The following is a 26,402-nucleotide window of genomic DNA, read 5'->3' as shown; positions in this document are numbered from 1 at the left end:
CAATTGTCTGTGTTTTAGCTGCGTCTTTGTTTACTAAACCTTTGTTGTCTTTAAACTTGGTTGTGGGAGAAGGCAAGTGTTTCCACCTATGCCTCCATATTGGAGGAAGTTCTCAGATATATCATTTCTACAGCTAACTTAATATGACAGATTATGACAAATATCTATTATTATTCACCAGCTTAAAACAAATTTTACTTTATTCAATTATAAAATATTTAAACATATAAAAGAGAACAGAAAATAGATCCCTATGTACCTATGACTGAGGACAAATAGATGTCAACATTTAAAGCAAAATCAATTTTGATCCAACATTGTTCAAAGCTAAAAACTGTTTAATCCTTCAATCACATTGATGGTCCTTAGGAGATGTTTTACTGATCCCTAAATGTAGGAGAAAGAAAACACTTGTCTTAATGTGTATAAATGATGTTTCTTGTTTAGTTGCCTAGCACCCTCATATCCTCATGGAATCCGCCCTTTCCTAAAAATTCTCACAGTACTGAAGAGGATCTCAATCAAGCATCACTACTCTTCTGGCTACGCGTGACATAAGCTCGCTAATCAATGTTCCATATCCGTGGCAATAGCAACTGACCCAGGACTCGATATACGACCCCAAAACTACTTATAGACAGACACTGGTTGAAAGACTTCTAGTATAGTTACAGGATGACAAGCAGATGGAAATATAGAGTCCCCATGGGCCCTCTTTCCCACTGCACTGAGAAATGTTGTTACAGAATGAGGCTAACCTGGGGAGAAGTAGAGAGATGCTGGTGGTGGAGAGGGAAGGGCCACTGGAAAAACAGATAAAAAGGATCTTTCTGTATATTTGAAATAATCCCTATTTTGACCTTTACCCTATGTCCCCAACTGCTGGCGAATAATTTATATCTGAAAGAGAAATGACAAACACAATGTGGACTTAAGTGAAGCAGTAGGAGTTCAGGTTGGGCAGTTTTAATGGTGTGGGTAAGGGAGAAGTAGAGACAATAAAATGAAAGGTTTCATTCTTTTAAATTACTAAAGTACTTAGCAAACCCAACGTTCCACAAAGAAACTGAAAATCTTTATGCTAGAGGGGGAAAAATGGAATAAGGGTAAATGTAAGACAGCTGAATTTAAACAACATATTGAAAGGGGAACAATCCAGAAAGCCAAATTAGGACCTATTATTAGAAAAAAACCAGGATCCCAAATTTAGCTCAATATAACCATTAAAACTACCCAGCAAGGGAAAAGCGTCTCACAGAGTAGGCTCATCATTGGAAGTATGCATGAGATTGAAATGGTACAGCTGATTCTCTTATTTGTGCAATTCTGTATTTGCAATTTGTCTACTCGTTAAATTTATTTGTAACCCGCAAACCAGTACTTGCAATGCTTATGCGCACAAGCGCAGAGGAGTGAGTCCAATGTGCGCCTTCCCAGCTGAGGCTGAACAAGGTGACACCGTGCCTTCTTGTTCCAGCTCTCATACTATAAACAAGTGTCCTATGCCAGTGGGCTTTTAAGCAAATGGGCCTCAGCAAACTGAAAAATAAATAAATAAACCACCTAGGGGTCAATATATAGAGGCCATCTCTAGCTCATTCATGTAATAGTAACCCTGTAGTTGCCCTTCACTAAATCAGACTAAATCGGTGTTTGCAGAAACTGTACAGAACACAACAACTACACTTAGCCATACCTTCCAGAAACAATGAACTGAAGGGAAAACTCACCTCTCCACTCTGCTACTCATATTCTCCCTACTCTAATGCAAAAATTTCTTGATTAGCAAACCTATCTTTAGTTTTAAACCCCATTCCATCTATCCTATTCCATGGTATAGATATCTTTCTAAAGAAGGTATTTTTAACTTCTGCACATGTCAGACTTCTGAGAATCTATCAACTTAAATGCTCTCTCTGACCGAAAATTTCAGGGAGGGTTCATGGAACTCGAAACCCATGTGAACTAACTCTTTTACCTTCCGAGATCAGGTGAGATTGGGCTGGTTCAGGGTGGTATGGCCACAGACTGAACTCTGATTTAGAACTCCCAGGTATAATCTTACATTTCATTAATCTGCTGAAAATCGCCCCATTATTTATAAGGCAAAATTCAAATCCGAATGGCATAAAAGGCAATAAATGAACTGGGACTATCAACCCTTCCGTTTCTTTGGTAATTTCCCTCATGCATTTCTGTAATGCCATTTTCAAATATAGCTATGCTCCCTTATGCCTCTCTGCACAGGCTGATTCCAAGGCATACGTTTATTTCATCAGCAGGCAAAAATTCAGTTTTCCACTCTTTCACAGAGGGAAAGTCATCAATCACTCCTTTTTCATTCCACTTTTGTAGGCTGATTTTTTTGTACTACTTGCTCCTTCATGACAGTGCCTGTTCAATAAACTGAGAGACCAGCAGAACAGAAAAAACCAAAACAGACTCCAATACTGGAAGAAAATTAGGATAAAATAAAGGTAGCATCTAAAATAAAGACTAACTTTTTAATAATTGACATTGGGACAACTGGAACCAATCTATTAAAAAAAGGTTCATCCATACCTGATATAATATATAAAGATAAACTGCACATAGAGCAAAGAATTCAAATGTTGAAAGTAGGAAGGGACAGACCGTAAGAGAATGGAAAGAAAACAAAGCAAACCCCTTTACAACCTCAAAAAGAAGAAGGCCTTCATAACTATGATGCAAAATCTGCAAACTATAGGAGAAAAATATTAAGTTCAGCTACATAAAATTAAGAGCCTTTTAGATGGCAAAACACATTATAAAAGCAAAACCAAGAGACAAATGCAAACTGGGACAAAATATTCGCAACACATATAACAGGCATATCTTATATAAAGAAAGCTCCTGAAAAAACTGAGATCAAGACCAACAACCCAATAAAAGTGAGCAAAGTACATGAAAGTTAGTTCATAGGAACAGAAATATAAATGGCTTTAAACATATGAAAAGGTGGAGTTCAACCTCACTGAGAAAAGCAAGCTCAAACCTGCCAAGAGAGATTTCATTTACCATACCGATTGAAAACATACTCTGCTGATGAGGTGGTGGTAAAAAGGCAACTCATACACTGCTAGTAGCAGTGGAAAATTAAGTTAGAACTATGAAGCAAAATGTGAAAGTACCTATGAAAATTACAAATGTAAATTTCTCCTTGATCCAGACAAACCTACTTTCGGTATACTATACTGGTAAACTATAGCTGTGTGTCTCAGTAGTGCATCTCTTTCCACAAATACACCACAATTTGTTTAGCCATCTACCCCTTGATGGACATTTGGCTTATACTCAGTTTTGGACTATTAGAAGTAAAACTACTAAGAACATTTTTGTACAGATCTCTGGTAAAACCAGTATTCTTCTTAGTATTCAAAATAGTTAAAAAGGTATCATTTTACAGTGCTTCCATGAAAATTTAATTGTATTTTATTGATTATGCTATTAAAATTGTCATGAATTTTCCCCCTTTGGTCCCCTCCACTTCCTCAGGCAATCCCCCCACCATTGTTCATGTCCACTGGTCATGTGTATAAGTTCTTTGGCTGCTCCATTTCCTTTACATCCCCGTGGCTATTCAGCAACTACCTATTTGTACTTCTTAATTCCTTCACCTCTTCACGTACTCTACCCCTTTCCCCTCCCATCTGGCAACCATCTGGTAACTTTCTTTCCTCGTGCTGCTTTTAAGAGTCTCTTTATCTTCATCCTTTGGCATTTAATTATGTTGTATCTTGGAGTGGGCCTCTTTACATCCATCACAATTGGGACTCTCTGCCCTTTCCAGACTTACATGTCTATTTCCTTCACCAAACTAGGGAATTTTTCTTTCACTGATTTTTTCAGATAGATTTCCAATTTCTTGCTCTTTCTCTTTCTCTGCTCTTTCTGCCACCCCTATGAGGAGAATGTTAGGCCTCTTAAAGTTGTCCCAGAGGCTGTTTATACTATCCTCTTTTCTTCTTCTTGTTTTGTGTGTTTTTTTTCCTGCCTTATGTTCCAAATCATTGATTTGATTTTTCAGCCTCATCCACTCTACTTTTGTTTCCCTGTAAATTGTTTATTTCAATTAGTGTATCCTTCATTTATGACTGGATCTTTTTTATGCTGCTGAGGTCCTCACTAAGTTCCTTGAGCATCTTTACAACCAGTGTTTTGAAATCTGCATTAGATAGATGGCTTATCTCCATTCTTTTCAGCTCTTTTTCTGGAGTTTGGATCTGTTCTTTCACATGGGCCATGTTTCCTTGACTCTTCTTTTTGGCAGCCTCCCTGCGTTGGTTTCTATGTATTAGGTAGAGCGGCTTTGACTCTTGTCCTGGTAGTGTGGCCTAATGTAATAGGTGACCTATAGGGTCCAGTGGCACTACCTCCCGTATCACTCAAGCTGTGTGCTCATGGTGTGCCCTGTCTGTGGGCTGAGTGCACCCTCCTTCTGTGGTTGAGTCTTGGTTGCTGTTGGCAGGTCAATGGGAGGGATTTATCCAGGCCATTCGGCTACAAGGACTGGCTGTGACCACTGACCACCAACCTCTGTCCTCTGTAGAGGGTCAGCTGTGCAAGGGCAGGGTGGTGGTGGTGCTCCCACATGGTCTGTAGCTGTCCACTAGATGCTCTGGCCCTGGGGTTTCCCAATAGTGCAGACCAAGGTCAGCCCCCACTGATGTTATGTCTGGGGCACCCTGCCTGAGCTATAAAGCAATCTGAGATGGCTGCTACCTGTGCTGGGCTTGGAAACTCCCAGGTGAAACCAAGCTGTGAATCTAATCTGCTTGCCACTAGAGCTCACTGAAGTCAGTTGTAGCTTGTTTGGTGGGATTTAGGAGCAAAGACCAGCCATATTATGGAAAAGCAGCTTGGGTGGGCCTGTATAGTGGGTGGGGCAGGGTCTCTGGGGATCTCCAAGGTGGGTCAAACAGTGTTAGCTTGAATAATGGAGTCTCAGATATGGCACCAGCTTACCAGCTCTGGGGGGTAGGTTTAGGAAAGGGACAATGGTCTCTGCTCACCTTGATGCCAGACACTTCCGTTTCTCTCTCTATATCACTGGTGCCTTTCAAGCTGCCATGCTGGTGCTGAAGCTCAGAGGGAGTGAGTCTGGGTGAGTCTGTGTGTAGACTGTTTAAGAGGAACTGCTTGGGGCTCCAGCAGTTTCTTCTCCTGATTCAATCCCCAGTGGTTTTTGTAGCCAGAAATTGTGGGCACTTATCTTTCTAGCACTGACAACCTGGGCTGGGCGGGGGGGCTGGTCTCCTAAATTTTTATTCACGTGGGTGTAAGACCAGCCTGTTCCATGTCTGCACCGCTCCTACCATTCTGTACGGATGGGATATCTTTAAGTCTGTAGTTGTCCTTCAACTCGATTTCACAGTTGTCAGACTTCCATTCAATTCAATTTCTGATGCTTCTTAGTGATGGTTATTCTACATTTTAGTTGTAAGTTTGATGTTGTTGTGTAAACAGGTGAGCCATGTCTGCCTAGGCAACCACCTTGACTGGCAGATGTCCATTTTTAAAAATAGGGTTGTTTGGGGTTGTGGTAGAGTTGTAGGAATGTCTGAAAATATATACTTAATATTTACTCCATGTTAAACATATGATTTACAAATATTCTTTCCCATTCTGTAGACTGACTTTTCATTCTGTTGAGTGTTCTTTGATTGGCATAGGTTTTTAATTTTGTGTAGCCCAATTTCTCTAATTCTACATTGCCTGTGATTTCCAAGAAAACACTACTAAATCCAATGTTGTGCTGTCTCTGTTTTCTTCCAAGTGTATTAGTTTTAGCTCTTATATTATAGCATTAATCCATTTGAAATAGCTTTGTATATGGTATAACGTAAAGGTCCAACTTCACTCTCTTGCACACATATATCCAGTTTTCCAAGGACCGTTTGTGGAACTGGCTGTCTTTTCTCCAGAGTGATACTGGTACCTTGTGATCATATATGTAAGAATTTATTTCTGGACTCCTTATTCTATTTCATTGGTCTATATGTCTGTCTATGTCATTATCACAATGATTTGATTACTGTAACTTTGCAGTAAGTTTTGAAATCAGGAAGTGTGAGACCTTCAACTTTACTCTTTTACAAGAATATCTGGTGATTCAGGATTCCTTGAGATTTCACATTAATTTCAGGATGGACTTTTCTATTTCTGTTAAAAAGAAAGGTGCTATTGAGATTCTGAAAGGGACTGCCCTACCAAAGGTGCCAAATTATTTCCCAAAGTGGTTGTACCATTGTACAGTTCCAACAACTGTGTATTAAAATCCAGTTAATCCATATCCGCACCAACACTTAGTCTGGCTAACTTTCATTCTAGCCATTCTAGTAGATGTGGAGTGGTATCTTGTGCCTTTAAATTTGCATTTCCTTAATGACTTATGATATGAGTGTCTTCTCATGTGTTTATTTGCCATCCATATGTCTTCTTTGGTGAAGTACCTGTTCAAATTCTTTGCCCATTTTTAAAGTGAGTTGTTTTCTTGTTACTGAATTCTAAGAGCTCTTTATATATTCTGAATCCATGTTCTTCAACAGATGATTATCAGTCTGTAGTTTCTTTTTATTCTCTTAACACTGTCTTTTGAAGAGCAGAAGCATTTACTTTCGGTGAAGTCCACTGTTATCAACACAATAGTCCCCCCTTCTCCACGGTTTCCGTTTTTGAGGTTTCAATTACACACGGTCAGTTGTGGTCTGAAATATTAAATGAGAAGTTCCAGAAATAAACAATTCATAAGTATGAATGTGCAGTGGTTCTGAGTAGGGTGATGAAATCCTGTGTCATCCCACTCCATTACACTAGTGACATGCATCATTCCAGTGTATCCACACTGTATATACTATCTGCCTTTTAGTCACTTAGTAGCCACTGAAGTTATCAGATTGACAATCAAAGTATCTCAGTATGTGTGTTCAAGTCACCCTTAGAGCGCATTCTGTATACTGTCACAGTGTCTCCATCATGCAGCTCCTTTGATCTCATCGCACAGGCATTGTATCATTTCACATCATCACAAGGAGGGTGAGTACAGTACAATAAGGTACTCTGAGAGAGAGAACACATTCAAGTAACTTTTACTATAGTATATTGTTATAACTGTTCTACTTTATTATTGATTGTAACTGTTAATCTCTTACTGGGTATAGTTTATGAATTACACTCATCAACAACCACTGGGTGTCTTGGAACATATTCCCCTTGAATAAGGGGAACTACTATATGTTCACTGTGGACTGTCCTTTTTGTGTTATAGTTTAAAAAATTATTGCCAAATTCCATGTCACAAAGATTTTATCCTTTGTTTTCCTCTACAAATTTTGTAGTTTTGGGTTTAATTCTTGCTTTTCATTCCTTCCTGTGCTCAATTTTTTTCTTAAAGACATTTTCGGGTACCTCTTTCAAGTAGAACCTGGGAGGTAAACTCATTAGAAAGGTCTTTAGTGTCCCCACTCACAGGTACCAAGCTCGCTAAACTCGCAGTTTAGCTGAGTGACTCATAGGCATCTCTCTGTGTATATTATTCTACTGTCTTCTGGCTTCTACAGCTGCCATGAAGAAATTTGGGTTAATCTAACGGAAAGTCTTTCATAGATTTTTTCCGTAAGTGCTATTGAAACAATATTCTTTCATTTTGTTACATCTGTAAGTATAGATTCAAGTTTACTTATCCAACTTGGGACCTGTGCTTCCAAATCTTTATATTCATGTCTTCCAACATTTCTTTAGATTTTGCTATTACTTTACTTCTCACTTTCTGCAACTCTCCTTGAGGAACATAATGAAATGGTTCATTCTTTCCTTCAGACCACTTAACTGCTCTTTGTGTTTTTTTATAACTTGTTTTGCTTTACAAAATCCATTAATTCTCTTCAGCTGGGTTTTGTCTTTTTACCTAATCCAATGAATTAAAATTAAAAAATAATTTTAAATCTTTGCCTGAGGCCCTTTTTCTTTGTTTTTAGAGAGAGGAAGAGGGACAGAGAGAGAAAGAAATAGCAGAGAGAGAAATATGGACTGGTTATTAAGTCTCCTCTATGTGCCCCAACAGGGGATCAAACCCACAACCTTTTGGTGTATGGGACAATGTTCCAACCAACTGAACCACCCAGCCAGGGACTTTTTTTTTTTAAAGATTTCAGGCCAGTGCTCAGTCCACTGAGCCACACCAGCCGGGGCTGTAGCTATCTTCACATACTGAAATTTTATTTAAAGCGTTAAATTGCTACTTCCTTAAATCAGCACCAATACGTTAATTTTTCCCCTAGTGACAACTGTCTCTTTTGAACTTTCTAGTTTTCCTTTATTCTGTGTTGTTTAAATTTTTCTAACTGTATTATGAAAAATTTCAAATGTACAAACAGTAGAACAGTACAAATAACCTTCCATTTCTCTAATTGATTCAAAATTATTATATTTTCATATTTGCTTTTCTTTCTATATATTCTGTTTTCCATCATACCTTTTGACAGTAAGTTCCAAATTAATTGAGATTAGAAGTCAGAACAATGGTTACTCTTGAGGGTGGGTACTAAACTGGGGTTGGGGACACAGGAGAATCCTCTCATGCACTAGAAATGTTCTCTATCTTGATCTGCATGGCAGTTACAATTGTAAAAAGTCACCAAAATGGACACTTGAGATTCGTCCACTTTAAGTCATATTTCAAAAAAGAGGGTGGGGGGAGTTGCAGGCATGATGACGATGCACCCTAAGTAACTTACACACATATTTTCTAAGAATAAAGACATTCTCCTACATAATAACTATCACACCTTAAAATTATTAATTCTATTAGTAGATCTAATATTCAGTCAACATCAAAAATTTTCTAAGTCTTGGGGTGGAAAGGGGAGGGAGGCGGGGAGCATGGGGTGGGGGGCGGGCAGGGTTGGGAATATAAGACAGAAACCTGTACTTGAACAAGAATTAAATAAAAATTATATTAAATGTTAAAAAAAAACACACAAAAAACTATGAACCATAAAATGACAACACACTCACAACTATCAACAATGGAACCTAAAAAAACAAAAACACATTAAGCAAACAACTAGAACAGAAACAGAATCACAGAAATGGAGATCACGTGGAGGGTTATCAGTGGGGAGGAGAAGCATGAAGAAGCTGGGGAAAGGTACTGGGAACAAGAAGCATAAATGGTAGGTACAAAATAGATGGAAGGTGGGGGGGCGGTGGGGGGAAGGTTAAGAATAATACAGGAAATGGAGGAGCCAAAGAACTTATATGTACCACCCATGGACATGAACTAAGGGAGGGGGAATGCTGGAAGGGGGAGTGTAGGGCAGAGGGGAATACAGCGGAGAAAACAATGGGACAACTGTAACAGCATAATCAATAAAAAATACTTTAAAAACAGTTCTCAAAAAGCCACTTGGACTGGAGAAGAGAAACAGTATCAAGAGGAACATTTTTCTGTATAATCTTAATTTTTAACAAAAACATATTTATGTATTACTTTGTCATTAAAAATAAATGAAATTGAATCAATTTTAAAAGAAAAAAAATTTTTCTAAGTCTTAAGAATGCCTTTTATAGCTCTTCCCATCTTAGTCCCACACCAGGTCACACACTTTATTTAGCTGTTATGCCTCTTTAGTCTTACTTAGCGTAGAATAATATCCGCCCTTTTAATCTCCATGACATTGAGGTGGTTCGTCTTAGATGTACACATTCTGATTTTGCTTGTTTGCCCACTGCGCCTAACACCCTGTGTTTCTTGTAAAATGGAAGATACAGAAACCTGACAACTTGCATTCATTTTTAGCAATACTTCATGGGTGATGACTGTTATCCACTGACTTGTTTTGTTCTTTTAAAAAATGTTTACTGAATTTATTGAGATATTGGTTAATACAAATATATAGGTTTCAGGTGTACAATTCTACAACACATCATCCGTATGTTGTGCTGTGTGTTCACCACCCCATGTCAAGTCTCCTTTCACCTCCATCTCTCCTCCCTTTACCCTCTCTTACCTCCCCCTCTACCTTCCTTCCCCTCTGGTAACCACACTGTTAATTGTGTATATAACTTTTTATTTATTTATTTGGCTTCATCTCTTCACCTTTTCCACAAAGCCCATCCTCCTCCACTCTGACAGCTGTCGGTCTGTTCTCTGTTATCTATGAGTCTGTCTCTATTTTGTTTGTTAGTTTATTTTGTTCATTAGACTCCACATAGTAAAATAATAAGGTATTTGTCTTTCTCTGACTAGCTTATTTCACTTAGAAGAGATTCTCCAGGTCCATCCAGGCTGTCGCAAAAGGTAAGATTTTCTTCTTTTTTAAATTTAAAAACCACCTGGAAGTTCTATTTTGTTCTTTCTCAGAAATTTAATCCAGCTCTTTCTAAATCTTCTAACTCACTAATGTTAGGCAGTTTCCTTGTGTATTTTATAAACTGGATTTTGAGCTTGTCAGTGGGGCCATCTCTCTGTAAATTCCAGGAGACCTAAATGGGCCAGGGAGGATCTGCGTTGGCTTTTGCCCTATCCCTGAGTGCCATTACCATTCTAGGGGCAGTTATGTTAATTTATTGGGTTGAGAACCCCACACCATGGTGAAACCAGATCTACAGTCAAGAGTTCACAGGGTAATCTTTAACCTTTGCCTGGAGCCCTGGCAAAGACAGACACAAGTAGCTTTATTGCTATTTACATATGTTGGTATATACATTTTCTCCCAGTTCACCCTTTTGCTGAAGGTAAAGCTCCTCAAGGATCAGCTATATATAAAGATCTGAGTCCCAACTATGTCTGTGACACTGGCTGAAGGCCTAGTCTTTGTTCCCATGCACTGACCTTCATATCCATCCCTATGTTGCACATGGTGAAAAACTGACCCCACTAGGGGTTATGGTAACACAGGTGAACAAACTTTCCATGAAGAACCAGCATTACTACTGATGCCATCTCAGAAAAATAATTAAAAACTACTTTGACTTCAGTTGTATTGGAAAATGAAATGTTTTTTGTTAATATCAAAAGCAACCATATACATGACAAAGGTAGTGATATATGCAGGTGCCGTATTTACTAAGTCTACTGACAGTACTTGCTACACTTGAGAATTACAGACCATCCAAACTAATTCTGCAAATTTCCTTGCTCTAAATGTTACTTACAGAGTAAACTGTTCTAATGGTGACACTAATAATCGACAATTAAAGTGACATAAACAAGAGGAAAAATAAATTCAAACAGAGATTTCTCAAGGGTAAAAAGTGAATCTTACCTGATAGATGTCAGACAACAAGCAAGTACTAGTTTTAAAATTCTGATCGATTCTGAACTAGTACTTAGACTTGAGTGTCAAATCTGACACTAAAAACAATACTTTTCGTTATAGTTAAGGAACACAGACTTTGGCACCAAATAATTGTCTTTTCCTCCCCTGTCTGAAATGGATGAATCAATTTGCATGACCACTGAGTATGAAGTGATAATATATTTCATTTTCAACAACTGGTCTTTCTGAAAAATACAAAGGAAAGGCAATGATGATATTAAAAGTCAACTCACCACTGTCCTCTGTTTGTTGGGCAGGAAGACTCTAACAATAGGTTTCTGTGGTGACTTAGGGTTGCTCCGAGACACATCTGTGGGATTTTGAAAAACTGAAAGAGATGAAGGTAGCACTGAAAGGCTGGAGGAGGAAGAAGACGTAACGGTGTCCGTTGATGCAGAGCTAGAAACAGAAAAATCAGTTCCATTCCCCAGGGATTCCAGTAATTGTTGTTCTCTTTGTTGGAGGGCGTCTAGCTTGCTGGTGTATTCTTCATAGGCCTATAAAATAAAGTAGACTTACACTGAATCTGGACTTTTTCCTGACAGTAACAAATGGAAATACAAAGTTTAAGTCCTTGTTTACAATCTCTTTATAACTTAGCTAACAGGGTTTTAAGTTACGTTACAAAATAAGCACTGAGAGTACTGTAAATGAACACTTTTTACCTTGAAATTGATAAATCTTTTGTTATAAGATAATATATTACACTGAGAAACTGATACACACATATAAAAGAGATGTCTAGAATATCTATGAATATTAATAAATGAAAATAGTATGAAACACTATACTATATTGAGGATAAATACCCTCTTCATTAAAATCTTTTCTCTCAAAAAAGTTATAAGCATGTAAAATTTTACAACCCTCTTCCCCTGCTCTAAGGAGAGACAAATAAATTGTAGAGCAGATGAGGTATTAGACTTGTCAAAAACAAGAGTCGTGTTCACAATGCCAGAGCTCACCATTACCACCAAAACCTCTTCAATAGGACTTAGAACAGAAGTGTCAAACTCATTTTCACCAGGGCCACATCACCCTCACAGTTGCCTTCAGAGGGCGGAACGTAATTTTAGGACTGTGTAACTACTCCTTAACTAGGGGTAAGAAGTTTGGCGCTCCCACCAGGCCAGATAGAACAAGGTGGAGGCCGGATTTGGCCCATGGGCCTTGTGTTTGCCACCTGTGGGTTAGAAGATGTATAACTAACTACCTGTTGTCTTCCTTCTGAAATAGCTATCAGTTAAAATACTTTATTCCTCTCACTATGGATCTCTGATGACCTCCTTCCTCATCAAATACTGCTTAGAGAATAAAATTTTATTTGAAAGGTGGCTTATAAAATGCAGACAAGAAATTCTGGGACCGCTGTCCTTTTCTGACTAAGGCTATAAGGTCAAATGACCACATATATCATATCTAAGCATAAGAAGAATGCTGAAAATGGAATGATACTGAAAGAGATGGAATGAACTAAAATATACATGTCCATGGTTCTTCAAGACAATGGTAATCACCCTCCTCAACACCATGGTTCACCATGGTGGTGCACCCAAACAGATGCAGTACTACATTTATGAAAAGCAACAGGGAGAATAAAAGATTTAGAAACAGCAGTACTCATCTCTCAAGTCCACTATTTGACTGCAGAGAAGCAGATGAATGTATTTTTATTTGTATAAATTTTATAGATGACAAATAAAAAACATTCTTGATAAAAGAATGAGGAAGTTCTTTGGGATTCTCAGAGCTTCCTGGATTTCCTGGAAGTCTATTTCCTTTGCCAGACTGGGGAAGTTCTCCTTTATTATTTGTTCAAATAAGTTTTCCACTCGTGGCTGTTTCTTTTCCCCTTCTGGTACCCCCTATAATGCGGATGTTGGAACGTTTAAAGATGTCCTGGAGGTTCCTAAGCCTCTCCTCATTTTTTAAAATTCTTGTTTCTTCATTCTTTTCTGGTTGAATGTTTCGTTCTTCCTTCTAGTCCACTCCATTGATTTGAGTCCCAGTTTCCTTTCCATCACTATTGGTTTCCTGTGCATTTCCCTTCATTTCAATTAGTTTAACCTTCATATGTTCCCCTAATTTGTGGCTAAAATCAATCAGTTCTGTGAGCATCCTGATTACCAGTGTCTTGAATTGTGCATCTGAGAGGTTCGCTATTTCCTGGTCGCTTAGAGTTATTAGCTCTGGGGCTTTGAGTTCTTCTTGAGCCATATTTTGGACCCAAGAAGGAACACACCAAGGTACATCATAATTACATTAGCCAAGATTAAAATGAAGGAGAGTGTCCTAGAAGCAGCAAGGGATAAGGGGACAGTCACCTACAAAGGAGTTCCCATCAGGCTGTCAGCAGATTTCTCAAAAAAGACCTTACAGGCAAGAAGGAGCTGGAAGGAAGTACTCCAAGTCATGAAATCCAAGGACCTACATCCAAGACTGCTCTATCCAGCAAAGCTTTCATTTAGAATGGAAGGGCAGATAAAGTGCTTCTCAGATAAGGTCAAGTTCAAGGAGTTCATCATCACCAAGCCCTTATTATATGAAATGCTAAAGGGACTTATATAAGAAAAAGAAGATAAAAAATATGAACAGTGAAAGGACAGCAAACTCACAGTTATTAACAACCACACCTAAAAGAAAAGCAAACCAAGAGGACAGCTAGATCAGGAGTGGAACCATAGAAATGAAGAACACATGAAGGGTTAGCAACAGGGGAGTGGGAGGAGAAGAAGGGGGGAGAAGGAACAGAAAATAGCATAGATGGTAGGTAAAAAATAGATGGGGGGAGGGCAAGAATAGTAGGGGAAATATAGAATCAAAAGAAGTTGAGACATGTGGTCATAAACTAAAGGGGAGGAAGGGGGAGGGGTGTGCAGGGTGGAGGGGAATGAAGGGGGAGAATAGAACAACTGTAATGGTATAATCAGTAAAATATATTTAAAAAAAAGAATGAGGAAGGAGGGGGGTCTTAAAACATCATTTAGATGGATGGAGTAAGGGGAGAGAAGAGGGTACTGTGTACAGGATAAACTGTGTAACAAAATAAGGAGGTAGAAAATTGTAAGACATAGGGAAAAATTATCAACTAGTATAGCTGAATGTCATATAATACCTGGGACACAGTAAGGAAGGAATCAATACATATTCATGGAATTTAAATGAAGACTAGAAACATAGGCATAAACAATAAGACTAAAAAGTGGGTAAGGGACCACACTGTAGAGAGTATCATGCTATAAACCCTGAATTTCATTCTACAATCAAGGAAGAATTATAAAAGGTAGAAGAAAATGAAGGAAAGATTTCATTTCAAAAAAGGCCACTGTACCCAGTATGCTAGATCTTACCATATAATTTAGGGGTGGGGGAGAGAAGAAATACTACAATGAACTACTGAGGTAAAGAGCCTTCTTTACAACCTACAAGCTGCCCTACCCTGGCTATGAAATGTTTTATTAGCATCCCAAGGCCTAAGAACCAACATTTTCTGCCCTGTATTCTATATAACTTTTAGTTCCAAGTGCTAATCATTTAAGGGTGGCTCTTTTAATATAATCCATTTATTAAGCCTTCAATAAATAAATAAGTAAAAAGGGGGGAGAGGGAGGGAGGGAGGGAATATGTGCATGCTTACATGTGCCTGGCAGCATTTGGGGCTCAGTCTACAAAAACAAAGACCAATGAAATTCCTGCCCTTGGAAGACTGTACCCATGTAGTCTGGTAGACAAAGGTTCCTCCTTCCATAGATCAAATATTATTTAGTGAGCAGCACATTCACCAAAGTTAGTTTTAGGAAAAGTAATACATGTAAACAATAAAAAATTTCTGAATGTCATTTATCAAAATGTTATCCTTAATTTTTGAAAATACACTGTTCCCTTCATTTATTGAAGGGAGTAATTGTTTGGCTTACCAACAATTATTTCACCGCATTTATCAGTACCTCTTCCTTTTCTTAAGCATAAAGCATTTACTTATTCTCTCTCTCTCCACTGTCACAGCTGCAATCTACCAAAGCACATGCCTACCTTGTTTGTACCTGGCTTGGCTCTTTTCACCCTATTATCCTGACTGCATTCAGTGTGGAGGTTGATTACTCTTTAAATACTCTTACCTTAGAGTTCTTTATACCTCACATCTCTAAAGGCATTTATTTTCACACTATCTTCGAGATCCAGAGCTATACTACACAGTTCTTTACACATGAGTTCCACCTGACACCGAGATCCCCACGTGGAGCCTCCCGCAGCACCACGCACACACACACTTACCCCACCTTCTAAGTTTCCATCTCACTAACCACAGGAATGTGTTCATGGTCAACATTAATCCCTGAAGTTTCTCAGATTTGGGTCTTTGTTATCTTATTTTCCCTACAGAATAGTGGCTCTCTATTTTAAAAATGCCACTGGTAACATCTTAGATTCTCTGGCTAATTCTCATTCTTTCACCAGCTTGCTTGTTAAGTACCAATTCTTGGGTAAATCCTACAACTCAATTACTCCATTCTTTCTCTGAAGTTTATATATATATATATATATATATATATATATATACATACACACACACACACACACACACAATATATTGCTGGAGAAAATGATAAAGCTGGGCCAATTAGATCCATAATCAATTTATGGAACTTAGTCCTTCAGACTACTGCCTGAAAATGTTATTTTTAATATAATATTAAATTCTTCACAACACTTTCGCCACCCTTTTCCATGCTTCTCCAGCTCCTAACTTCATCCCCATTCCCAACCATTAATTCACTCAGAAAACAGCAATACCTTCAAATCTACTGAGGATCAAAGCCATCAAATACAAGCTTCCTCTTCTACTCTAAGCCACGCTCCGCATCTTTCCCCATCCCTTTTCTATTCTCAGTTTAGTGACAGCACTGGTGTTGCCTTGGCACATGCTATCTCCATTTACTCACTGCTGTTTTCTCACCCTACAGATGTACGCCAGGTCCTCCCACACCCCGGCACACCTCAGCCACTGCCACCAACAAAAACTCCCTTTGTTCAACAGGTGGCAGGTGCCAGGTACTTCTTCATGAGACAGCTTTTCTAAAACCCCATTCCTTATCAAAATCCTACTTATTTTTCAAAGTCTAATTGGAACCTCTCCTTGGTAAAAATATGAAAGTTACTTTCCATACAGCTCCTTATGAGTTTTACCACAGTCTTCTTTATGTGGCTAGTTTTTCCCCATTTGTGTAATAATTTTGAGAATTAAAGGAGATATAAGTAAAAAATTATTAGAGCCTACCATATAGCAAAAACCCAATGAATATTTTTATTAGTAGTACTAGGTAGTACTACTAATTCTTGTTATGGTTATTACTGTTATTACCATGTTAGTTCTTTGAATTCTTGATATGATTCTACTAAACTAGGGGCATGAATTTTCAAACTAAAAAACCCAATATGATTAAGATGACTCCAACTGATCTATAGATTCAATGCAATCCTTATCAAAACCTCAGATGGCTTTTTTAAAGAAATGGACAAACTGATTTAAAATTCACATGGAATGCAAAGGACTCAGAATAACCAAAGCAATCTTGGAAAAGGACAAAATTGGAGGATTCCCATTTCCTGATTTTACTGTACTACAAAGGTACAGTAATTAAGACATGTGGTACTAGAATAAAGACACATATATAGAACAAAACAACAGAGTTAAGAGTCCAGAAATAAAGCCTTACATTCTGGTCAACTGACTTTCTATTATTTTTACTACTTTAGTACAGCCATAAAACAAGAACAGATCACTGTCTTCCCCTATAGTGATGTTAATAGTTTTCTTCTGCTTTCTGAACTGTTTGAGTACCTTTTGACCACTTCTGCTGCTATCTTTCCTATTAAAAGCTTTCTCTAAATATTTGATTATTCTCAGACGTCCATTCATATTTAAGAGTTAAGGGCTCTTAAGATGTCAATACTACCCAAAGCAATCTATAGATTTGATGCAATCCCCATCAAATATCCAAGTGTGTTTGCAGAAATAGAAAAAAATCCGTCCTAAAATGGATATGTGTCGGAGCCTAAAGATAGCGGATGCAATCTATCAAGAAGATCGCACCAAGAGGGCTTGGCTGAGGCAGCCCCAAACAGGATGCTGCAGCCGAGCCAGGTAGCCCCCACCCTTGTAGGCATCTCTTGATCACGAGTACTACCTACCAATCAAGATGCTGATCACGCGCCCACCTACCAACCGTCGCCAAGAGCATGCAGTGAGCATGCACAGGACAACCTATCAGGACCACCTCCCCTTTTCCCCTGCCCCCTATATATATAACAGCCCCGCCCAAAATAAAATTTGCAGCTTGATCAGAATCCTTTGTCTTGCTGCCTTTCTCCGCGCCTCTTGTTCCCATCCCTATACATCCGTTTCAGGTAGACTCGGGACCCCCGTTGACTGTTACGCGGGACGGAACAGATATGGAATCTCAAGGGATTCCAAATAGAAAAAAGTTGGAGGTTTTAAACGTCCTGATTTCAAAACTTAGTTTTCACTACAGTTGTCAAATCAGTGTGGTACTGGCATAAAGTTAGACACATAAACCAATAGAATAGTGAGCCCAGAAATGAATCCTCACATATGTGGTTAAGTAACTTTTGACAAGGGCAATATCAAAATTTCCATTCAATGATAAAGGATTTTTCAGCAAATGGCAGCGGGAAAACTGGATATGCACATGCAAAAGCTGGGCCCTTACCCTATAGCATACACGAAAATTAACTCAAAATGGATCAAGGACCTAAACCTATGAACTAAAACTACAAAATTCTTAGAAGAAAACATAAGGAAAGGCTTTATGACAGGCTTATATGACAAGCCTACAGCCTTACAGGCTTTAAGGCTTTCCTTAAAACATAAGGGAAGGCAAATTGAGTTTGGCAATGATTTACTGGATATGATACCAAAGGCACAAGCAACAAGAGGAAAAACAAGTTAGATTAATCAAAATAAAAAACTTTTATCGTGAATCAAAGGACACTATCAACAGCATAAAGGGGGAACCCACAGAATAAAAGAAAATATCTGCAAATTATCTGTCCAATTAGAACTGACATTCAAGATACATATTTAGAGTATATAAAGAACTCTTACAACTCAACAACAAAAAACAACCCAATTAAAAAATGGGCAAAAGACCTGAATAAATGTTTCTCCACAGAAGAAATACAAATGGCCAATAAGAACAGAAAAAGATGCTCAGTATCATTAGTCATCAGAGAAATGCAAATCAAATTAAAAAAACAGAAAATACATTTTGGCAAGTATATGGAGTAAGTGGAACTCTTGTGTATTGTTAGTAGGAATGTAAAATGCAGCTGCTATAGAAAACAGTATGACAATTCCTTAGAAGATTAAATACATAATTATCACATGATTCAGTTAATTTCACTTCCCAGTATTAACCCAAAGAAATAAAACGAGACACTCAAACAACTATTTGTACACTTGGGTTCATAGCAGCTTTATTCACAATAATCAAAAGATGAAAGCAACCAATAACTGATGGTTACCCACTGATGGACGAACAGATAAACAAAATGTGGGGCAAAGTAGGTTTACAGTTCTGAGTATGCTAAAGAATTTCTTCTTATATTATTTATTATTATATGGTTTTTCCAAGTGAACAACTGTAAAGCTACTTTTGCCCCAGTCTGTAAACATACAATGGAATATTATTCAATGTTAAACAGGAAGAAAATTTTGCACATGATACGGTATGGATGAACACTGAAGACATTATGGTAAGTCAAATAAGCCAATCACAAAACAAATATTTAATAATTCCACATTATATGAGGTTCCTAGTCTAGTCAAATTCATAGAAACAGAAAGGACAACAGTGAGTCTTAGTGGGTAATCAGTAGACCTTGCTTTTTACTAAAGGGACTTCAAATACCAGTACTTCACAGGTCTTTACCCTGGGCCAACTTTCTGCAAGGAAGAATACTGTCATCTCCAGCTAGGCTCCTCTCTTCATAACGTATCAAAAGATGGTAAGTTCAATGTATTAACTCATTTATATGTTTATTATTGCAATCCCATCCCCTGATTAAAATACAAGCTGCTTAAAGATAGAGATTTTTGTTGTTTTATTTTTAAAAATTGTTATATCCCACCCTGGATGGGGGATTCAGTTGGAACGTTGTCCTGCACACCAAAAGGTTGCGGGGTGCATTTCTAGCGGGGCACCTACCTAGGTTGTGAGTTCAATCCCCAGTCAGGGTGCAGATGAGATGTGACCAATTTTTTCTCTAACATCAATGTTTCTTTTTCTTTCTCTCACTCTCAAATCAGTAAACAGATCCTTGGGTGAGGATGAAAAAAAAAACTGCTATATTCTCAGAGCCTAGGAAAGTATAAATGTGAGCAGGCACTCAACATGTATCTGTTGAATTTTCGGTGCACTTAATGTGTCAGGAACTACACTATTTCATATTTATAAATTCAATTCATCCCTAAATTACCACATGTGATATTATTCCCATTTTACCAATGAGGTGAAACATGGAGAGGTTAGGTAACTAACCTGCATACCTTAGTATGCAGACTAAGGTACAGGTAGGATTAACACATAGGGTCTGTGTGACTCCATGATTCATCTTAACCACTGCATTACACTGCCTTCTACAAAGAAACTGTATAGTGTTGGTCCCCAAAATAAGAATCTACACGCTAATGATATAACCTATGAGTTCTGGTCTGTTTTATGCTGCCCAACTAAGATGTAACTCAAATAATGAAAAGCCCGAAGGATGTGTGTGTGGAAGGAGGCAGTGAATCCCTGCCATAGTGAGACATGATTACTAAGGCAAATGTAGTAAATGTCTCCCAGACAGAGAAATGGTTGGCAGAAAAAAAACTGCTGGTTAAGTTACCTAATTCTGATTAACAAAGAATTACTATTTTTCCCCAAGACTATTTTCTTCCTTATGATTCCTTTGCTTGTCCTCCTCAGACACACAAGTAAAACAGAAAGCATGGAATATTAGAAAGCAAAGTATTCAGAGGTATACACTCCAGTCCTAGAGCTGACATTAACTTGCAATGTGCTCTGGAATAAGCCATAAGAAGAAGAGAATAGTGTATTAGCAGTTATTTCCAAACTTCCAAATATGTATTAGAAATGCAAAATTACTTTCTCAGGAAATAATATTTACCTTGCCCTTTAAAAAGTAATTAGATTACTACATTAGAAATTTAGTTTAGGAGTCTGTCAATCCATGCCTAAAAATCTCTGGTATCTGTAGGGGAAGGCATATATTTAGGGTTATGTTCTATCCCTAAATGAATGACTAGTATTTATAGAGGAGCCAGCTTTTATAGGGAGAGACAGGATAGTGTACTGGTAAGCAGTACAGGCTGTGGAACCTGAGTGACTTACACAAGGAAACTAATGGCAAGAATACTTCTCTGTGATTAGAATAGTGACTATTACCTCATAGGATTAAGGACTATGACAGTCAAGGCTTTATATAAGAGCTTCAAGGCACTACTAAATAGTCAAGCTAAGAAACTTTGAACTATTTAAATATTATAAATTTTACCTACGAGAAAGCAAAAACCAATTTGGGGGAGATCTGTTCAGGAAAAATAATTTTACAAAATTCTCCCGATTTTTAATATAGTAACTAGTTTTCTGACCTCAACTACAGAAGGCTTTTTTCTATTTATTATAACAAGAGAAACAAGATTAAAAAGCATAATAAAGACAAAGCTACTGTATTCTGCTGTCTACAATGCACTCCTGTGTATAGAGCACATCCACGTTTCTGGCCCAAACTTTCGGAGAAAAAACTTTTGTTTTAATTTTTTCATTTAATTTCTCATTTATTTCTATTCAGAAACAAAACCAATTATCATATTCCAGGGAATTATTTTGTATATGGATATCATTATTGCTTTTTAGAGTTACACTTTTAATGCATAGACATAAATATTAAAAACATTTATTTAGATATGGAATTAGTACTACCTATGTATAATATGCATCCTTATTTTTCCTTAATATTTGGGCAAAAAGGTGAGCATTATACACAGCAAAATATAGTAGTAGCTCTCTTCCCATTATTATTATTTTTTTTATTGTCACCCAAGGTTGTATTTACTGATTTCCTTCATGTGCCCTGACTGGGGATCAAACCCACAACCTAGGTATGTTCCCTTACTGGGAACTGAACCCATGACCTTTCTGTACATGGGACAACGCTCCAACCAACTGAGTCACACAGACCAGGGCTCTTCCCATTATTTCTAATCCCACTCCCTTAGATAACCAATATTATAATTATACGTACAGATGCTTTTTTAAGTTTATTTTTTAAAAGTTACTACAATACTCAAAAGCTTACCTCCAGATATATTGATGGTGGATTATGCTCTCCACCAAATTTGTCCAATAGTGCCTCTATATGTTCCTGTGTCAATTTAATCATTTGTTTGATATTCCACACCTAAAAAACATTTTAAAACAATTTAAATAAAAATCATTTAGAGTAGGAATTAGAAATACGTCAACATTTCTATTAAAACATCACAGTAACTGTCAGCAATACTTGAAATTTGGAGCTTAGAAAACTTAAACATCAGTTAGTATAGTGGTTTTTCCCTTTTATTTAATGTTTTACAATTTCTTCCAAACTATTAATACAATATATTCTCAATTATAAAAAACTCAAATACATGAATATTCAGAATAAACAAGAATCTCTTTTTACTTTCCCCACATTCCTGCCTCCCCTGCCAGAAAGGTAAGTGCTGTTTACAGTTTCGTATGCATCTTTCCACATCTTTTTACTTGAGTAAAAAACCATAAGCACATACATGAGGTCTGTCTGAAAAAAGCCCAGCCATTGTTAATATAATGAGAACAGTTTGCTTGATACATAACCTGGTAGCTAAGGAGAGTGGACTGGAATGTACATGTATGAACAACGATGACTTCACTGTACTAGTCAGTGGGAGCAGCAGACGCTGTTGAATGAGCATGTGTACTGTGTGGCCATTGCATTTGAAATGACAGAAAGCAGAGGTATGAATCTACATCAAATTTTGTGTTAAGCTTGAACGTTCCTCCCTGGAAACTATTTGGATGATTCAGAAGGCTTTTGGGTACAATGCAATGCATGCAGGGCAAATAAAAATGTGCCGTTGCCCTGGCTGGTGTAGCTCAGTGGATTGAGCATGGGCCTGCGAACCACATGATCGCGGTTCAACTCCCGGTCAGGGCACATGCCTGGGTTGCAGGCCAGTTCCATACATTGATGTTTCTCTCTTCTCCTTCCCTTCCTCTCTAAAGATTAAAAAAAAAAAAAAAAAAAAAAAAAGTGCCACAAATGCTTCAAAGATGGCTGAGGTCTGTTGAAAGTGATCCATGTTCTGGGAGACCTGCAACAAGCAGAATGCCTGAAAATGTTGAACGTGCACAGGCTTAAGATCAGCGACTGACAGTGGAAGAACTAGAAGCTGATCTGGGAATTCCAAAAACTGCTGGGTCTGAGATTTTGACACAGGATCTTGGCAGGAAATGTGTCATGGTAAATTCATTCTGCAGCTTCTGCTACCAGAGCAGAAGGAACACCGTGATTAAGTTGCTAATGATACTGTGAAAACTGTGCGAGGTCCCAAGGTACCTACTTTGAAGGGGACTGAGGCATCACTGTCCTGTGTACATTGTTTCTTGTGTTTCATATCTTCTTCAATAAATGCCTCTAGGGAGTATCACATTACATGGCTGGATACTTTCTGGACAGGCCTTGTCACAAATGTAAAAAAAGTACTTGCATACATGTAGAACAAATATTGTATCTAAAAATATTTTAACATTTGTTTTTTTTCACTGAACAAAATGTCTCAGAACTCTTTCCATGTCAATACATATATATTTTATTCCTTTTAAATGATTATTATGTATGCATCCTCTTAAATGGTTATATTAAATACAGCCCTGACTGATGTGGCTCAGTAGGACGGGCGTTGTCCTGTAGACTAGGTCCCTGGTTGGGGGCATGTGAGAGGCAATGGATCAATGGGTCTCTCCCTCTCTTTCTCCCTCCTTTACCCTTCTCTCTAAAAAATAAATAAATACAATCTTTTAAAAATGATTATATTAAATTTAGATACATTCATTTCATTTCATAATATTGTTATCTTTAAACTTCAATGGTAAAATAGGTTAGGTGGGCACAAATAACTTTACTTATACAGCCCAAAGTACCTAACAAGAGGGAAAATACCTTGAAAGAAAAGCAGAGGAAAATGAAGAGCAAGACCTTATTTTATCAATGAAACACATTATTGGCAAGGCCTCAAGACATCCATTTATTCAACCAGCCAACCTACAATTCAGAAGTCCAGTGGTTGTAATATAAGTACGTATTACATATTTATGTTAAGATATATTTAAAAAGCCCATTTTTTAAATGAAAAATGAGTCGACTTATTTGAGTGTTTTAAGAACCTACTTTGCAGACTTCCGCCAAGATGGAGGCATAGGTGGAAACACTGTGCCTTCTCCCACAACCAAGTTTGAATACAACAAAAGTTTTGTAGAACTAGGACACACCCAAAGACCATAAAACAGAATTATATGAAAGTCCGACAGCTACGAACCGTTCAACTGGGACGGTAAGAGAGGCAGAGCCAGCAGCGGAGCTGGGTCGGGCAGGACAGACCTAACCAGTCAGGGTGCGGGGCAGACTGACCAAGGTCGCACATTCGCGCAGTGAGACGGACCATGCAGGCCCCAGGGGGGGAACCCAGTGGTGGAGGGCTGACAGCGGTGGCACACTCACGTGCAGTGGAACGAAACTCGAGGGCCTGGTGACGGTGGTGGCTGCGGTGCCGATGGGGGTCGCGGCAGCAGGCGGCAGAGGGAAACCATTGTCCCTCTTTGACCCCGCCCCCATATACAACATCACAACCCAGCGACTGAGTTGCCCTGCTCTGGTGAAAACCTAGGGCTCCGATCCTGCTACTTAACAGGCATGAACAGCCCAAAAGATGGCGCAAGAAGAACTTAAAGTCCCAGAGCCAATAACTCTAAGCGACCAACAGATTGCCAGCCTCTCAGAAGCCCAATTTAAGACACTATTTATCAGGATGCTCACAGAATTGGTAGAGTACAGTCACAAATTAGAGGAACATATGAAGGCTAAACTAATTGAAATGAAGGGAGATGTCCAGGAAACCAATAGCGATGGAAAGGAAACTGGGACTCAAATCAATGGAATGGACCAGAAGGAAGAACGAAACATCCGACCAGAAAGGAATGAAGAAATGAGAATTCAAAAAAATGAGGAGAGGCTTAGGAACCTCCAGGACATCTTTAAACGTTCCAACATCCGGATTATAGGGGTACCAGAAGGGGGAAAGAAACAGCCACGAGTGGAAAACTTATTTGAACAAATAATAAAGGAGAACTTCCCCAGTCTGGCAAAGGAAATAGACTTCCAGGAAATCCAGGAAGCTCAGAGAGTGCCAAAGAAGTTGGACCCAAGAAGGAACACACCAAGGCACATCATAATTACATTAGCCAAGACTAAAATGAAGGAGAGAATCCTAGAAGCAGCAAGGGATAAGGGGACAGTCACCTACAAAGGAGTACCCATCAGACTGTCAGCGGATTTCTCAAAAGAGACCTTACAGGCAAGAAGGGGCTGGAAAGAAGTATTCCAAGTCATGAAATCCAAAGACCTACAGCCAAGATTGCTTTATCCAGCAAAACTTTCATTTAGAATGGAAGGACAGATAAAGTGCTTCTCAGATAAGGTCAAGTTCAAGGAGTTCATCATCACCAAGCCCTTATTATATGAAATGCTAAAGGGACTTATATAAGAAAAAGATGATGAAAAATATGAACAGTGAAAGGACAGCAAACACACAGTTATCAACAACCACACCTAAAACAAAAGCAAACCAAGAGGACAGCTAGATCAGGAGTGGAACCATAGAAATGAAGAACACATGGAGGGTTAGAAACAGGGGGGTGGGAGGAGGAGAAGGGGGGAGAAGGCACAGAAAATAGCATAGATGGTAGGTAGAAAATAGATAGGGGGGAGGGCAAGAATAGTGGAGGAAATATAGAATCTAAAGAACTTGAGACACGTGGTTATAAACTAAGGGGGGGAGAATAGTGGGGGAGGGAGTGTGCGGGTGGAGGGGAATGAAGGGGGGGAATAGAACAACTGTAATGGTATAATCAATAAAATATATTAAAAAAAAGAACCTACTTTGCAAATTACATATGTGGTAAATTACTGTTTTAAACTCAACGATCTACACCTTCAATTTTAATGTGACCAAAAATGCATTTAACATAAATATAATACACACTAGAAATTATGGCCTTTAAAACTAGTTAAAATTATAACAAAAATTTGGAGAAAATTAAAAAATGTATGAGGGGGAAAAATGAGCAGAGGAGTTTCAGGACCCCTGGATTATCTAATAATTCCCTTACTAGAGGGCATTTAAATTATTCCATTTTTCTCAACTTCAAAATGTTTCAGTGAATAGTTCTCAATTGTCTTTTGGGACAAAGGTCCAAGTTTCCCTTTTAGATATTAAAGCAAAAGATTTCTGGACTGAAGGATATGCATATTTTAAAACTGAATAACTATGTCAATGGTCTTCTGAAAGAAAAAAAGTACCATGTCATATCTTACTCACAAGGTGTGCGTCCATCCTTTTCCTTAGAATCCCACCAAACTGGGTATTATTAAACTACTAAACGTTTGCCAATCTGAGGGGAAAAGGCGATCTTGTTGTTTAATTTGTGTTTCCTGGAAAGCTGCGCAATTTTCATGTTTATCTGCCATTTAAATTTCTTTTTGGAAAATTCTCTATCCATATTCTTTTTCCCTTCTATTTTTTCTTGTTGATTTATAGATACCACTTATTCTGGATATGCTGGACATTAATCCTCATTCTCCTACAGATGCTGCGGTCTTTCCTTGTTTTTCACTTTATAACTTTTTTGTCATATAATGTCTTACGACCCACAGTGTGGTTCATAGGCCAGATGGTGC

General features: G+C 38.1%; 1 protein-coding gene across 3 annotated transcripts in view; it reads right to left on the bottom strand.

Moving 5' to 3' along the window:
- Nucleotides 1-26,402, bottom strand: part of BRAF (B-Raf proto-oncogene, serine/threonine kinase) — a 134,202-nt gene that overhangs the window by 76,929 nt on the left and 30,871 nt on the right. For all 3 annotated transcript variants that reach the window (XM_037049061.1, XM_037049060.1, XM_037049059.1), the window contains exons 2-3: nucleotides 21,726-21,827; nucleotides 11,576-11,839 (exon numbers count right to left, since the gene is read on the bottom strand). In XM_037049061.1, the coding sequence (XP_036904956.1) occupies nucleotides 11,576-11,839; nucleotides 21,726-21,827 (366 nt within the window). The remainder of the gene's footprint in view (nucleotides 1-11,575; nucleotides 11,840-21,725; nucleotides 21,828-26,402) is intronic.

This window comes from Sturnira hondurensis, unplaced genomic scaffold (assembly GCF_014824575.4).
Source record: "Sturnira hondurensis isolate 20B ecotype Veracruz unplaced genomic scaffold, ASM1482457v3 Scaffold0006437, whole genome shotgun sequence".
Taxonomy (NCBI): domain Eukaryota; kingdom Metazoa; phylum Chordata; class Mammalia; order Chiroptera; family Phyllostomidae; genus Sturnira; species Sturnira hondurensis.
Note: the sequence above shows the minus strand (reverse complement) of the source record. Positions and strands in the feature narration are given on the sequence as shown.